The sequence below is a fragment of the Nelumbo lutea genome, chromosome 4 (assembly GCF_056320005.1).
Source record: "Nelumbo lutea isolate HS-2025 chromosome 4, American lotus-T2T, whole genome shotgun sequence".
Lineage (NCBI taxonomy): Eukaryota > Viridiplantae > Streptophyta > Magnoliopsida > Proteales > Nelumbonaceae > Nelumbo > Nelumbo lutea.
This window is the reverse complement of record NC_142687.1, coordinates 91,389,306-91,404,576: the sequence shown is the minus strand read 5'-3', so window position 1 is coordinate 91,404,576 and position 15,271 is coordinate 91,389,306. Positions and strand designations below refer to the sequence as shown.

At 38.3% G+C, this 15,271-nt stretch overlaps 1 protein-coding gene across 6 annotated transcripts in view; it reads left to right on the top strand.

Moving 5' to 3' along the window:
- The window catches only part of LOC148861776 (hyperosmolality-gated Ca2+ permeable channel 1.7-like), a 146,029-nt gene that overhangs the window by 68,868 nt on the left and 61,890 nt on the right, over nt 1-15,271 (top strand). For all 6 annotated transcript variants that reach the window (XM_088941679.1, XM_088941677.1, XM_088941675.1 and 3 more), the window contains one exon: nt 188-528. In XM_088941679.1, coding sequence (XP_088797805.1) covers nt 188-528 — 341 coding nt within the window. The remainder of the gene's footprint in view (nt 1-187; nt 529-15,271) is intronic.

Sequence of the window (15,271 nt, the reverse complement as noted above, 5' to 3'; positions counted from 1 at the left end):
TGAAAAAAAGACATTGTAGATATTTTAGACATCTATTTGTTGATCGGTTTATTAATTTTAGTACTGTTCCTAAAAATTCTTTTTGATTGACTATCCAAAAGACTCTTTCAAATATGCATTCTTCTGCTATTAGAATATTTTCTTTCTTTGTCCATCCTTCTGCATAACTAAATAATCCTTTGTCCAGGAAGCTGCAGAAAGGAAAAGGGTTATAAGTGACCCTAAGTCTATAATTCCAGCAGCATTTGTTTCATTCAAAACACGATGGGGGGCAGCTGTTTGTGCTCAAACTCAACAATCAAGTAATGCAATTATTTGGTTGACAGAGTGGGCTCCTGAGCCTCGCGATGTCTATTGGGATAATCTTTTAATACCATATTTTCAACGGATTATCCGAAGATTGATTATGGCTGTTATGCTTTTTCTCCTTACATTCTTCTTTATGATTCCTATTGCATTTGTCCAATCCCTAGCAAACATTGAAGCGATCCAGAAGGTTGTGCCTTTCTTAAGGCCATTAATTAAAAGGTAAGTTAACTCATACATTTTTTATTGCATTTTTCCTTTCAGTTTTTGTAGTTATTTTGTAAGTAAGCTTTCTGCTTGTAAATGCCTAATTTGCACCATGCTTACGAGGCAAAATTTCTTGTCACTTATAATTTATTGTGGTTATAATACATTATAGTTGTAAATCACACCTGCAATAATTTGAATTAAAAGAAAGAAACAGGAGAAAGGAAGGAGATTGAAGAGAGAGAAGTGATGGAGGAAGAAGAGAGAGCAGTTCAAAACCTCTCTTCAGCCCCTAGTGATCTCTTTTATTCTTTTGTTGTAAAATATAAGGATGATTACATGAGTGCTCCTTGGTAGGGTGCCCATCACTAAAGACAATAATAAAAAACAATAAAAAAAAAAGAGAAAATAAGCCCATAACTTAGGCCCACTACCTACTAATACAAGTCATAGACATAACGTAAGAAAAACAAAGAAGCTAAGGCCCATTCGGCCCATTATCTCTACAATTATAATGACATCGTCTTAACAACCATTCATCTATATAGAATTACGACCTAGGTTTCATCCTTTGCTAGATAACAGGAAAACAGGTCTTATCACCAAGTTGTTATTGTCATATTCAAGTTTTGTTTTTTTTTTTGGAGATTGATACAACCACAATAACTCTAGAAACTTGGGTGGGAGAATTTTAGACAAAAAAAGAATATACTGAAATTTTGCTGTATTTTTGGAATATATGTATAAACTTTCCAAAGGTCAAAATTAGAGAAAATCGAAGTTTCATTTATAATAGAATATGGTATAGAAGAGCATTCTTGAATAAACTTTAGTCTATGCATATACTAGTTAATACCATGGTTTTGAAAACCAGACCAGAAATGGAACCATTTTGGCCACTGGTTCCCAGGTCAAATGGTCCAACTGTCTGGTCCAAACCCGGATCAGACGGTTTTGGAGTCCAAAACCGGACTCAAACCTATGACTGGTTCCTTGGTCAACCGGTCTGACCAGTCGGTTTGATCCGGTTTTTAAAACAATGGTTAATACAAAATAAACTAATTTATCTTTCCACAAAGCTTCTGAAATTTAATAAAGTTCCATTCATGAAAAGGCATTAAAGCCAAAACCACATTGTTTTTCTATTCTTCTTTAAACAAGGGAAAACTAAGTACTAACCACTTTCTTGCAAGCTGAAACATGGATGAAGCATTAAATCTTAATCCACAAAAAAAATAAAATAAAATAAAAAGAGAATTCTAAATGAGATTTTTTTTTTTTACTTCTGATCTGCTATGTAACAACAAACAAGCTTTTCTTTTTTATAACTACATCCTTATCAATCTTATTTCATATCTCTATTACAGTAGTGGAAGCTTGTCCTATGTTTCTTTTTCATGTAAAAGATGATATTTGAAACTTGGGGTTTTCATGAAATTATCTTTGTTGGAATTTTACATGACTCACAATCAAACCATTCGATTTGTGACCCAATAAGCTTTCTGATTCTATATGGTCCGCATTACAACATTGATTTTAAGACTAGATCTCAACATATTACTTTTGGGAAAAGGTGTCATGACCCACAAAAGGGTGAACTTTTCACCCTGTCATGTACTAAATGCTATCATGTGTACTTTGAGAAACAGAAAGCTCGTGTTTTTGGTTGAGGTAAGTTTCCAAAAAGAATGATGAATACTTAGTAGCATTTAAAAGTGGGAAAACATAAATCAAAATAGATTTTTTCTTTACAAGAAGAACAAATTGAATGGCGTGTAAAGATTGCAAAGTTATTCCTACAGAAAGCAAAGCAACATAACATAGACTAGCGGTGGTAGATGCGCGCATTAGGAAATAGAAGAGAAATAGGGAAGAAAATAGGCATCCAAGAATTAGGTGGGAAAACCTGAAATGATAAAAGCTAGCTAAATTTAGAAATATATTGATAATAGAAGGGAATTGGAATTTAGATGGAAAGGTTAATGAGATTTGGCTTGAAATGGCAGGTAATATAAAGAAAGTAACAGAGGATGCCTTAGGAGTATAAAAGGGAAGAGGCAAAGTACTAAAAAATCTTGGTGGTTGAATGAAGAAGTTCAAAATATAATTAGATTAAAACGAGCAGGTATAAAAAAGGAAAAAAACTAGAAATGTAGAGTATTGGAAAAATTATAAAACCATAAGAAAGGAAGTTAAAAAGAACATGAATAAAGTTAAAAGTAAGGCTTATGATGAGATTTACCATAAATTGGGCACTAAAGAGGGAGAAAAAGGAATGTACAAACTAGCAAAGATGAGAGAAAGGAAAGGTAGAGATTTAAACCATGTTAGGTCCATTAAAGATGATCAAAGAATCTTGGTAAAAGGTAAGGAAATCAAACAAAGATGGAAAAACCATTTTGAAAAATTATTAAACGAACAATAGGGAGAGAGTGCTAATGGAGGAAAATCTAGTAATACTAGTAGTGTTAAAAATAATATGTACCTTTGTAGAGTTAGACCTACTTAAGTAAAAGAAGCACCAAGTGAGATGACGGGATGGTGTTAGGACCTGATGGAATACCAATAGAAGGATGAAATGTATGGGAGAGGTAGGCTTGTTATGGATGACCAAGCTAATGATGTCTAATGATTGGAGAAACAATAGTGTTATGCCTATATTTAAGAACAAAGGTGATAGACAAAGTTCTAATAACTATCAGAGGGTTAAACTTGTGGACCACACTGGAACTTTAGGAGAGAATAATTAAGCAAAAATTACGACTTGAAACAAGTGTATCAAAGAACCAATTTGGCTTTATTCCAAGGAGATCAACCGTGGAAGCTATATTTCTTTGAGACAATTGATAGAAAAGTTAAAAGAAAGAAGATCTTTATATGGTGTTCATTGATCTATATAATAGAGTTCCTAGAGAGATAGTGGGTCTTGGAAAAGAAAGGGATTCCAAATAGGTATATAGACCTAATTATGGATATGTATGAGGGAGCAACAATCAATGTTAGAATACCAGTAGGAGACAAAAAATTTTATCGTTACTATGGGTCTTCACCAAGGTTCAGCACTTAGCCCTTATCTATTTTCACTTACCCTAGCTGAATTGACTATACATATTTAGGAGGAAGTTTGATGGTGTATGTTGTTTGTGGATGACATTGTTTTAATTGATGAAACTAAAGAAGGATTAAATGCAAAATTAAGCTTATGGACAAATGCCTTAGAAACAAGAGGTTTTAAAATTAGTAGGACTAAAATAGAGTATATGACATTTAAATTTAGTAATAATAGGCATGTAAATCAAGATACACTTAGGATTGGAGACTGAGAGATAACTTAATGTGACCATTTCCAATATCCTGGTTCAATAAGTCATAAGAATGGGAGAGGTTGAGGAGGATGTCACCCAAAGAATTAGAGCAGGATGGGAAAAACGAAGGGTACATTTGGACTTCATGTGATAAGCAAATAACACTTAGATTCAAAGGAAAGTTCTATAAAATAGTTGTGAGGGCAGCTATGTTGTATGGAGCAAAGTATTGAGCAACACAAATGCTAAGATGGATGAGTGGAAAAACTAGAAAGGATAGGACTAGAAATGAAGTTATCTGTAGGAACCTAGGAGTAACTACAATAGATGATAAAATGAGATAGAGTAGATTGAAATGGTTTGGGAACATCCGATAAGTGGTAAAATTAGAAGAAGTGATTGTTGCACACTAAAGGGTCTAGAAGTGCTCAGGGTAGTCCAAAACGGACATGGGTAGAAGTAGTAAGAAATGATTTAAGCACTTATAAAGTTATAATTTAACAAAGGATATGGCTTTAAATAGAACGTATTGGTGAAACGGGATTTATGTAGCCAACCCCATATAGTTGGGATAAAGCATGGATGATGATGATGTTTAAACAAGAAAAAAAAAACAAATAAGGAAGAAAGAAAAGTAAAGTTGCATGTAGTCCATGTCTTCTTTACCATGCGTTGCTTTTAGGAACAAAAGGATGATATTTTTGATCCATTCGGGGTCATCATTTCACAATCCTTGTTGATGTAGGACAACTTGCTTTGATACCAAAAAGACGTAGGATTGCCTGCTTTTCCACCAAATGATGTTGGACTTGCAACTGTGGTACCAATTAATATGGGGATAGAATAACCTAGTAACTCTAGGAGGCAAGAATAGAATAGGGTTTAGTATTTTAATACTAAAGGTAGAGATTGTTTAAATTAGGAAGGATCTTAGGGTTTAATGGCTTTGAATTGAGGAAAATGGTTCTAGGGTTAGAAACTTTGAAAGAAATTTTGTGTGTAGGTTTGGAATGGATAGTTGTAAGGGCAATCAATTTTCGTAGAGTTTGTTAAAGTTGTTGAGAAAGATTAGGCAAGGGTGTTTTTAATCTTTACCTCTTACCTTTGTACTCTTTTTGTATTTGGGTGCCCAAGTAGGATCTCTTTGTAATTTCTTGTTTCAAAATATAAAGTGCCTTTTGAGGGTGTGAACAGTAACAAAAACACACCACTCGGCACATTCCTCAACTTCTTCTTCTTTCTCTCTTTCTTTCTCACACAAACCCTAGATTTACAATACTAGTTTCCAACTTGGTATCAGAGCGGGTAAAGGCACTTGGGAATACCTTTCTTGCTGACTCTCATTCACGAGATGAACTGCTAACGTCAAACCGTCGCCAAATGATGTCAGCAGTCCATACAAGTGTCAGCGGCAGTACATGAATCATATATGGTTTGATCCGCCCTGGTTTTAGAAGATTTTTGGTATGATTCTTGTCTTTGTTCGAAGCTTTAGTTGAAAAAACAGTTCACTTGATGTATGGAACTGTTTGAGATTAGATGCAAAATAGCAAAACAGCAAACAAGAAAGGAAGAGAAGAGAGAGAGCTGCTGCAATGAGTGTTAGAGAGTGAGAGGTTCAAACATTACCTCACTCTAACACTCTAAACATTTTATTAAGGTGTTAATCTTTGATAAATTACAGAGAGGCCCTTGAGTGGGCAGAAAGATACAAAAAATAGAACATTACAGAGTATGGGCCCAGAATAAGGTCCATAACAAAGAGAAACATAACATAACATGAAATGACAGTCTATGGGCCGTTCGGCCCATCTCATCTACACTCCCCCTCAAGCTGAGCATAGATGTTAATCATGCCCAGCTTGCTAGTGTCATGATGAAGCCTTGCCTTGGAAATGCCCTTGGTGAGAAAATTTGCCAATTGTCCTTTAGAAGTAATGAATGGAAGAGAAACTTCAATGGAGGAGACTCTTTCTCGAATAAAGTGTCGATCAACTTCAATATGTTTGGTTCGATCATGTTGTATCGGGTTGTGAGCAATGTTGATGGCAACTTGATTATCACAGTACAACATCATGGGTTTGTCATGATCAATCCCAAGTTCTTCCATTAAGGACCTTAGCCACAACAATTCCGAGACTCCATGTGCCATGGCTCTATATTCTGCTTCTGCGGAGGATTGGGCCACAACAGATTGTTTCTTACTCCTCCAAGAGACAACATTACCAGCCACCAGACTGCAATACCCTGAAGTAGATCTTCTATCATCAATATTCCAGCCAATCGGCATCAGTATAGGCTTCAAGTTTCAGATGACCATGCTTGGTAAATAGATTTTCTTTTCCTGGAGAGCCTTTCAGATAGCACAAAATTCGTTCTGCTGTTGCCATATGAGTAACATCTATGCCTTTCAGATAGCACAGAAGTTGATCGACACTTTATTCGAGAAAGAGTCTCCTCCGGTGAAGTGTGTCTTCCATTCATTACTTCTGAAGGATAATTGGCAGATTTTCTCACCAAGGGCATTTCCAAGGCAAGGCTTCATCATGACACTGGCAAGCTGGGCATGATTAACATCTATGCTTAGCTTGAGAGGGATTGTAGAGGAGATAGGTCGAATGGCCCATAGACTATCATTTCATGTTATGTTATGTTTCTCTTTGTTATGGGCCTTATTCTGGGCCCATACTCTGTAATGTTCTATTTTTTGTATTTTTCTGCCCACTCAAGGGCCTCTCTGTAATTTATCAAAGATTAACACCTTAATAAAATGTTTAGAGTGTTAGAGTGAGGTAATGTTCGAACCTCTCACTCTCTAACACTCATTGCAACAGCTCTCTCTCTTCTCTTCCTCTCTTGTTTGTTGTTTTGCTGTTTTGCATCTAATCTCAAACAGTTCCATACATCAAGTGAATTGTTTTTCAACTGAAACAAACAAAGTGGAAAGGTTGGTCATGTGATCAGAAGCACCTGAGTCTATGATCCAAGGGGTTTTGTGATTACTTGAGGTGGATGCATGGTTAGCAGAAGCCCTTATACCTGAGTGAGCAAATTCAGTGGTGGCTGGACTTCCAGAAGGGTTGGATGATGAAGTTACACCTTCAAGCTGGCTGATCATCTTTCCAAACTTCTCATATTCAGCTTTCATGGCTGCCAACTGTGCACCGATAGACTCACCTCTGTATCTGTGCTTGTGGCTGCATGTGCACTTCCTGTCTTTCTACTATCATTCTTCTTCTGGAATCTGATAGGTACAAGATTGGGATTTAATTTACAGCACTTGTCCTTTGTGTGTTTCGGCTTCTTACAATATTCACACACCACCTCCTTCCTTCCTGTGCCATTGTGAACTCCTGCCTTGAACCTGCACTTGCCTCCTACTTTCTTCACTGCTGACCAAAGTATATGCTTGTGACAATGAAACATCTTCCTTGGACAAGATGTTTTGCTTTGTAATGTCATATTCAAAGTTCAGCCTTGTCAAGAACTCAAAGACCCTATTCCTTTCAACCAATTTCCTGTATGTTTCAGCATCCTTGGGGGTATCCCATGTCACAGCCTCTATCAAATCAATCTCTTGCCATAGAGATTTTAGGGTTGAGAAGTATGCTGCAAGTGACTTTTCCCCCTGCCTTAGATTATTCACAACACTTCTCAGTTTGTTGGCTCTGGCAACATTCAACTTCTAGGAGTAAGTTTATGCAACACTATCCCAAATTTCTTTAGCCGAGTTCATCCACAGGTAATGTTGGCTAATCTGTGGCTGCATTGAGTTCACAAGCCACCCAATCACTGTGTAATTCTCCTGCACCCATTTCTCATAAGAGGGATCCTCCTCTGGGGGAGCTTTCTTGCTCCTAGAGATAAACCCCCACTTTCCTCTATTGCAAATATGAATTTTTACGGATTGTGACCAGGCCAAATAATTGGTTCCATCCAATTTAACTGTAGCTACAGCCAACAGGGAATCAGTTGTAGTTCCCGAATTATGTCCATATTCAGCAGTGCTCTTGTTCTCAATTTCTGAGAAGTCCATTATGTAACAGCTTCAATTAGGGTTTCGACAAGCCTTTAAAGGTGATCTGATTTCAAAGAACTCAGATTGAGTTGAAACAATAGCAAACACGGCAACACACAAACTCAGTTCAGAACTGACAGCCGTGAGAACCAAGTTCGGTGGCAGCACTTTCAAAGAGAAGAAACCCTGATTCAGCCTTCAAGGAACAATCAGCAGGCCTCCAAACAATATGTATTCTTGGTTCCCAACAATAATTTTCCAAGGAGAACAAAGAAAGCAGTCCACAGTACCTAAGAGGACTTTTTACAAACACTATGTATGCAACAGTCAACACTTCACTGTTAACAAACAGAAATCACTTCAAGAACACTTTGTCTAGGTCCAAGAAGCAGCTGAACTAAAGTAGAGGCTTGTACCACTTAATTTAGATCAGTTTTTCAGCAGTTTGGAAGCCCAATAACAACCGAACCACACTTCCAGAATAACCCAGAAATCAGTCCAGCAACAGTGGGCCGAATGGAGGTGTGCTTTGAATGCTTTAACAGTCCTCCCAAATAACAAAAATAACTCAGCAAAGAACTGAGAAAACAACTTACAGTATCACTGGTTTGAACTTCAAACCAGGCCAAACACTTTGCTCTCTGAGCTAGCTTCGAAATCCCTTTTCTCTGATTTCAAATCAGGCTGAAAAACTTGCTCTCTGATTCCTCCTGGTCACCGAACCCTTCTCCAAGTGTATAGAAACTTGGGCACCCTCCAATGACCTCCAAGAACCAGGCGAATGACTGTAAACATTCAGCCCTAGAACCTCCTCAGGCAGTTGGCTGAACTAGAACCACATGAGGGACACGCCAAGCAACGACCTGCTCTGATACCAAGTTGAAAAACAGTTCACTTGATGTATGGAACTATTTGAGATTAGATGCAAAACAGCAAAACAGCAAACAAGAGAGGAAGAAGAGAGAGAGCTGCTGCAATGAGTGTTAGAGAACGAGAGGTTCGAACATTACCTCACTCTAACACTCTAAACATTTTATTAAGGTGTTAATTTTTTGATAAATTACAGAGAGGCCCTTGAGTGGGCAGAAAAATACAAAAAACAGAACATTACAGAGTATGGGCCCAGAATAAGGCCCATAACAAAGAGAAACATAACATAACATGAAATGACAGTCTATGGGCCATTCGGCCCATCTCTTCTACAACTTCTATGATTTTAGTAGATTTTTCAAGCAGAAAATCGCAAAAAAATCCAGATTTGATGTCGAGCCTTATACACTTTGTTTAATCAGTTTTTCTGTTGCAAGCCTAGACCATTCAGGCTGTTTTTTTCCTTGGGCTTAACATGAAATGGTCCCGTATTTTTCTACGCCCTAGACAATTTTTGGGAGATTTTCTTCTCCCTCTATTTTGGCGCCAACTTAGTATTTTGGCCTTTTTTTGCCTCTTAACTATGTGGTGGCCTAGTTTCTTGGGTCCTTAGCTGTGGTTAAGTATTTGGGGCGCCTTTTGGTTGGCGCAAAAGCATTTTGATAGATTATAGAATCATCTAAGGATGTACAGATGGTTTCCAGTGTGTTCCTGGGAAGTTTAGACATTTCCAGTGGTATGATAACTACTGTTAAACTTGATAGAACCAACTTTTTAGAGTGGTCTTAATCTGCTAAGCTTACCATTACTGGGAGAGGTAAACTAGGATACATCACAGGAAAGGAGGTGAAGCCAAATCTAGATGATCCAAAATATGCAAAGTTGGAACAGGATAACTCCCTTGTAATGTCATGGTTGATTTGCTCAATGCAACCTCATATTGCTCGAAACTACATGTTTCTTCCAATGGCCAAAGATATTTGGGATAGAGTTGTTGCCAATTATTCCCAAGTTAACAATATTGCTAGAATGTACTAGCTTCGGAGGGAAGCTTGCAGTATGCGTTAGGGGGAGAGATTTGTGGCTATATATTTCTCTTCTCTACATTTTATCTGGGAAGAAATGGATCACCTGAAGACTCTTGTATGGAAGGACCCTGAAGATGGTTGATTTGCTCAATGCAACCTCATATTGCTCGAAACTACATGTTTCTTCCATTGGCCAAAGATATTTGGGATAGAGTTGTTGCCAATTATTCCCAAGTTAACAATATTGCTAGAGTGTACTAGCTTCGGAGGGAAGCTTGTAGTATTCATTAGGGGGAGAGATTTGTGGCTATGTATTTCTCTTCTCTACATTTTATCTGGGAAGAAATGGATCACCTGGAGACTCTTGTATGGAAGGACCCTGAAGATGGTGAGTAATATCGAAAGTATATAGAAGAGAATAGCCTTTGATTTCTTGGTTGGCTTGAATCCAGAGTTTGATTTTACTAGGCAACATATTCTTAATGCCGGCATTGTCACTCTTGCTTCTGTGTACTCCCTTGTACAAGGGGAAGAGAGTAGGACAGCCATGATGCAACCTCCTATGATTGATCACTCTGACTTTATGTCATCTCAATCCAAGCAAAATACTAGTAAGCACCCTATTATTGAGAAGGTTGAGGATGTGGTTTGTGATTATTGCAAGAAGCCAAGACATACTAAGGAAAAGTGTTGGAAGCTCAATCCTCACTTAAAACTAGAAAAATACAAAACCAGGAGGAAGGGACTCCTTTGATGTAATGGACAAACTCAGGAATATACTGTTGCTGTTGGAAAAGGGTGGTACATCCTCTTCATCTGGTTCTGGACTTGGTAATCCATCTAGTTCATATGCCAAGGCAGGTACTGCACTTTCTTGTTCCACATCTTTTAGTCCTTGGATTGTAGACTTTGGGGCCAGTGCCCATATGATTGATGCCTTCACATTTTACCTCATATAATTTAACCCTAGGGAAGGGCAAGATTATTGTTGTTGATGGATCTTAGACTCCTATTTCGGGTTAGGGTGAAGTCAAACTCACTCATAACCTTTCTCTTGAATCAATTCTTCATGTGCCCTAATTACATTAAAGTTTGTTGTCTGTTAGTTTTCTTACAAAATCCCATAATTGCTCAGTGACATTTTTTCCTACCCATTGTGTTTTTTAGGACCTGAGCACGGGGAAGATGATTAGAAGTGGGCATGAAGCTGATGGAGTCTACCTCTTTGATGGACCTTCAAAGCATGGGTTATTGAGCTAGACTGAGTCTTGTTCAAATGAGAAAATGAGTCTTTTGAAATTATGGCATTGTTGTCTTGGTCATGTCTTTCAATTCTGTAGAACTTTTGTTTCCAAACTTATTTGACTCAGTGTGAAAATTGAATTTTGAATGTGAAGTTTGTCATCTATCAAAACAATGTCGAACCACATATTTTGCGAGTAGTAAAAGAAGTCATGTTGCTTTTCATTTGATTCATATTGATGTTTGGGGCTCATATGCTATCCCTTGCATGGGTGGGTATAAATACTTCATCCTCTTCATTGATGACTACAGTTGGTATACATGGCTCTACTTGATGAAAAGTCGAGATGAAGTTCCTATGGTGGTTCAAAACTTTATGAATATGATAGAGACACAATTTGAGAAAAGAGTTAAGATAATAAGATTTGACAATGCCAAGGAATACTTTGAACATCATTTGCATAGATTTCTTGAAGATCGAGGCGTTATTCACCAGAGTTCATGTAGTCATACTCCACAACAAAATGGGGTAGCTGAAAGGAAGAATAGGCATGTGGTTGAAGTTGCTCAGAATTTACTATTTCAGACTCATGTTCCCACCTGTTTCTTGGGTAATGTTGTTGAGAGATTTGTGTATCTCATCAACAAACTTCCTTTAAGGACCCTTAATCTTCAGTCTCCTCATCAACTTCTCTTTCTTGATGAACCTCTTTTCAATCTCCCCCTTAAAATCTTTTGTTGTATTTGTTTTGTTCATGATATGAGTCCTTCCTGGCGTAAGTTTGATCCTAATTGAGTTAAATGTGTCTTCCTTGGTTACTCTAAGGATGTTACCTTTTTGGAGTTCTCTTTTTTCCAGTCATCCCGTCGTCCTCTTCGGGGGCAGAATGCAAGTGAAGATCGGACTCCCTTCTGCCTTCCTATCCCTATCTCTTTTGTTCCTCCTTCTCCTCCCTCTCTTCCTTGTAACAATGGTATTACTTCTCTTCTTCCTCCTTCTCCTGTGTTTCAGCCTCGGTCCTGACAATAGCTTTTCATCAGGCGCAGTAAGAGGGTGGTTCTTGAAGTAGAAAGCCCATCAAAATCTGATCTCCTAGACTCAGGTAATATTGAACATCCTGATAATTCTATTATTGGCCTTGACCTTGAACTTCCTATTGCCATTCGAAAATGGAGGAGGACATGTAACAAGTATCCTATTAGTAACTATGTGTCTTATTATGCTCTCTCACCTTCCTATTGTGCCTATATTTCTGCCATCTCTTCTGTTTCCATCCCTTGCAGTGTTATAGAGGCAATGCAGTCCCCTCACTGGAAGGAAGCTATGAACCAAGACATGGAGGCCTTGATAAAGAACCGGAGTTGGGAGGTTGTTCCTTGTCCTAAGGATAAGACTCCTGTTGGGTGTAAGTGGGTCTACACTATTAAAGATGGCTCAATTGAGAGGTACAAAGCTCGACTTGTAACCAAAGGATATACACAAACTTATGGCATTGATTATCTGGAAACCTTTGCCAAAGTTGCTAAAATGAACTCTATTCGTGTGATCATGTCTCTTGTTGCCCATTACTCTTGGTCTTTATATCAAATGGATGTGAAGAATGCCTTCCTCAATAGGGACTGTGTTCCTTCCTGAGAGAGACGAGAGAGACAAGAGAAGAAAGAGGAGAAGAGAACGTAGAGGAGAAGAGAAGAGAGAGTCGATTGAGACTCAAAAACTCTAGGCCGGTCGTTCCTAGCTTCTTATTTATATTCACTTAATGTAATAAGAACTGAAGTTACAAGAATGCCCCTGGTAGTTCCTAATAACAAACAACTAACAAGAAAAAAAAAAGAAGCTAGCTATCAACACCTAGATAGACTAGGCTGACAACATACTAACACAGAACCAAACAACATACTAACAACATACTAACATAGAACCAATAAATAAGATTCACAACACTCCCCCTCAAGTTGGGCTATATATGTCTATTATGCCCAAGTTGTCACACAACTCATTGTGCCTCGAGTATGGAAGTCCTTTTGTGAGGACATCAACAAGTTGTTCCTTGGAGTTGACATAAGGAATGCAAATTCCCTTTCCAATTTTTCCCTTATGAAGTATTTGTCCACTTCAATGTGCTTGGTCCTCTCATGTAGGACATGATTGTTGGCGATGTTAATGGCTGCCTTGTTGTCACAATAAAGAGACATAGGATTGTGAACAGCAAGCTCCCCTAGAAGATTTTTAAGCCAAAGAACTTCAGCCACCCCATGTGCCATAGCCCTATACTTCGCTTCAGCACTTGACCTTGCTACCACACTTTGTTTCTTGCTTTTCCAGGTCACTAGGTTTCCTTCCACAAATGTGCAATACCCACTTGTGGACTTTTTGTCATCCACCGCACCTGCCCAATCAGCATCTATAAAGACTTCCACTTTTAAATGATTATGCTTACTGAATAGTATACCTGTTCCTGGATACTTTTTTAAGTATCTAAGAACTATCTCTACTACCTCAAAGTGAGGTTTCTTAGGAGAGTGCATGAATTGGCTCAGGACCCTAACTGAATAGGCAATGTCTGGACGAGTCATGGGCAAATAAATCAACTTCCCCACTAACCTTTGGAACTGTTTTACATCTTTCAGAGGTTCACCATCACAGTTACCCAATTTATGATCAACATCCATAGGAGTATCTGCTGGCCTTGCACCTAACTTGCCTGTGTCTTGTAACAGATCAAGAGTGTACTTACTTTGAGAAATGAAGATACCTTTTTTGGAGCGGGCAACTTCAATTCCAAGAAAATACTTTAGAGGGCCTAGATCTTTCACTTCAAATTTAGACGCAAGGAATTGTTTCAATTGTTGTATTTCGGAACTCCAATTTCCTGTAATGATGATATCATCCACATACATTATCAAAACAACAACTTGTTCCTGACATCTCTTCACAAAGAGTGTGTGATCAGACTGACATTTCTTGAACCCTACTTGCTGAACCACCATATGAAACTTACTGAACCAAGCCCTGGGAGATTGTTTCAATCCATAGATAGACTTTCTTAGCTTACACACCTTCTTTTCACTTCCCTTGGCACAGAATCCCGGCGGTTGAACCATGTATATCTCCTCCTCTAGGTCACCATTTAAAAAGGTGTTCTTAATGTCTAGTTGATGCAATTCCCAGTCAAAATTAGCAGCTAATGGTAGAAGAACTCGAATTGAGTTCATCTTAGCTACTGGAGCAAATGTCTCATCGTAGTCAACTCCATACACTTGAGTGTATCCCTTGGCTACAGTTGAAAAACAGTCCTAGAAGTAGGGACTGTGTTTGAAACAAAGAAAACTAGCAAGAGAGGATTAGAGAAGAAGAGAGAGCTGCGGCAAGAAAGGTTAGAGGATGAGGAGTTCGAACTTAACCTCCCTCTAACTCTCTAATACACTTTTATTAAGTTAATCTTTTAGTAATTACAAAAGAGGTCCTTAGTTGGACAAGAAATTACAAAAGAGGAACATAAAAGAGTATGGGCCCAGAATAAGGCCCATTACAGAGAAGAACATAAAGATAATATACAGTAACAGCCTATGGGCCATTCGGCCCATCTTCTCTACACTCCCCCTCAAGCTGAGCATAAATGTCAATCATGCCCAGCTTGCCAGTGTCATGATGAAGTCTTGCCTTGGAGATGCCTTTGGTAAGAAAGTCTGCCAATTGTCCTTTAGAGGTAACGAATGGAAGGCACACTTCTCCAGAGGAGACTCTTTCTCGAATAAAATGTCTATCAACTTCAATATGTTTGGTTCGATCATGTTGTACCGGGTTGTGAGCAATGTTGATGGCAGCCTGATTATCACAGTACAACATCATGGGTTTGTCATGATCAATCCCAAGTTCTTCCATTAAGGACCTTAGCCACAACAATTCCGAGACCCCATGTGCCATGGCCCTATACTCTGCTTCTGCAGAAGATCTAGCCACAACAGATTGTTTCTTACTCCTCCAAGAGACAACATTACCAGCCACCAGACTGCAATATCCTGAAGTAGATCTTTTGTCATCCATATTTCCAGCCCAATCAGCATCAGTATAGGCTTCAAGTTTCAAGTGGTCATGCTTGGTAAATAGGATTCCTTTCCCTGGAGAGCCTTTCAGATAGCACAAAATCCGTTCTGCTGCTGCCATATGAGTATCTCTAGGAGCATGCATGAATTGGCTAATGCAGCTGACAGCATACGCAATATCTGGTCTAGTCATGCACAGGTACAGAAGCTTCCCAAGAAGTCTCTGAAAAACCCCTTTGTCTTCCAAT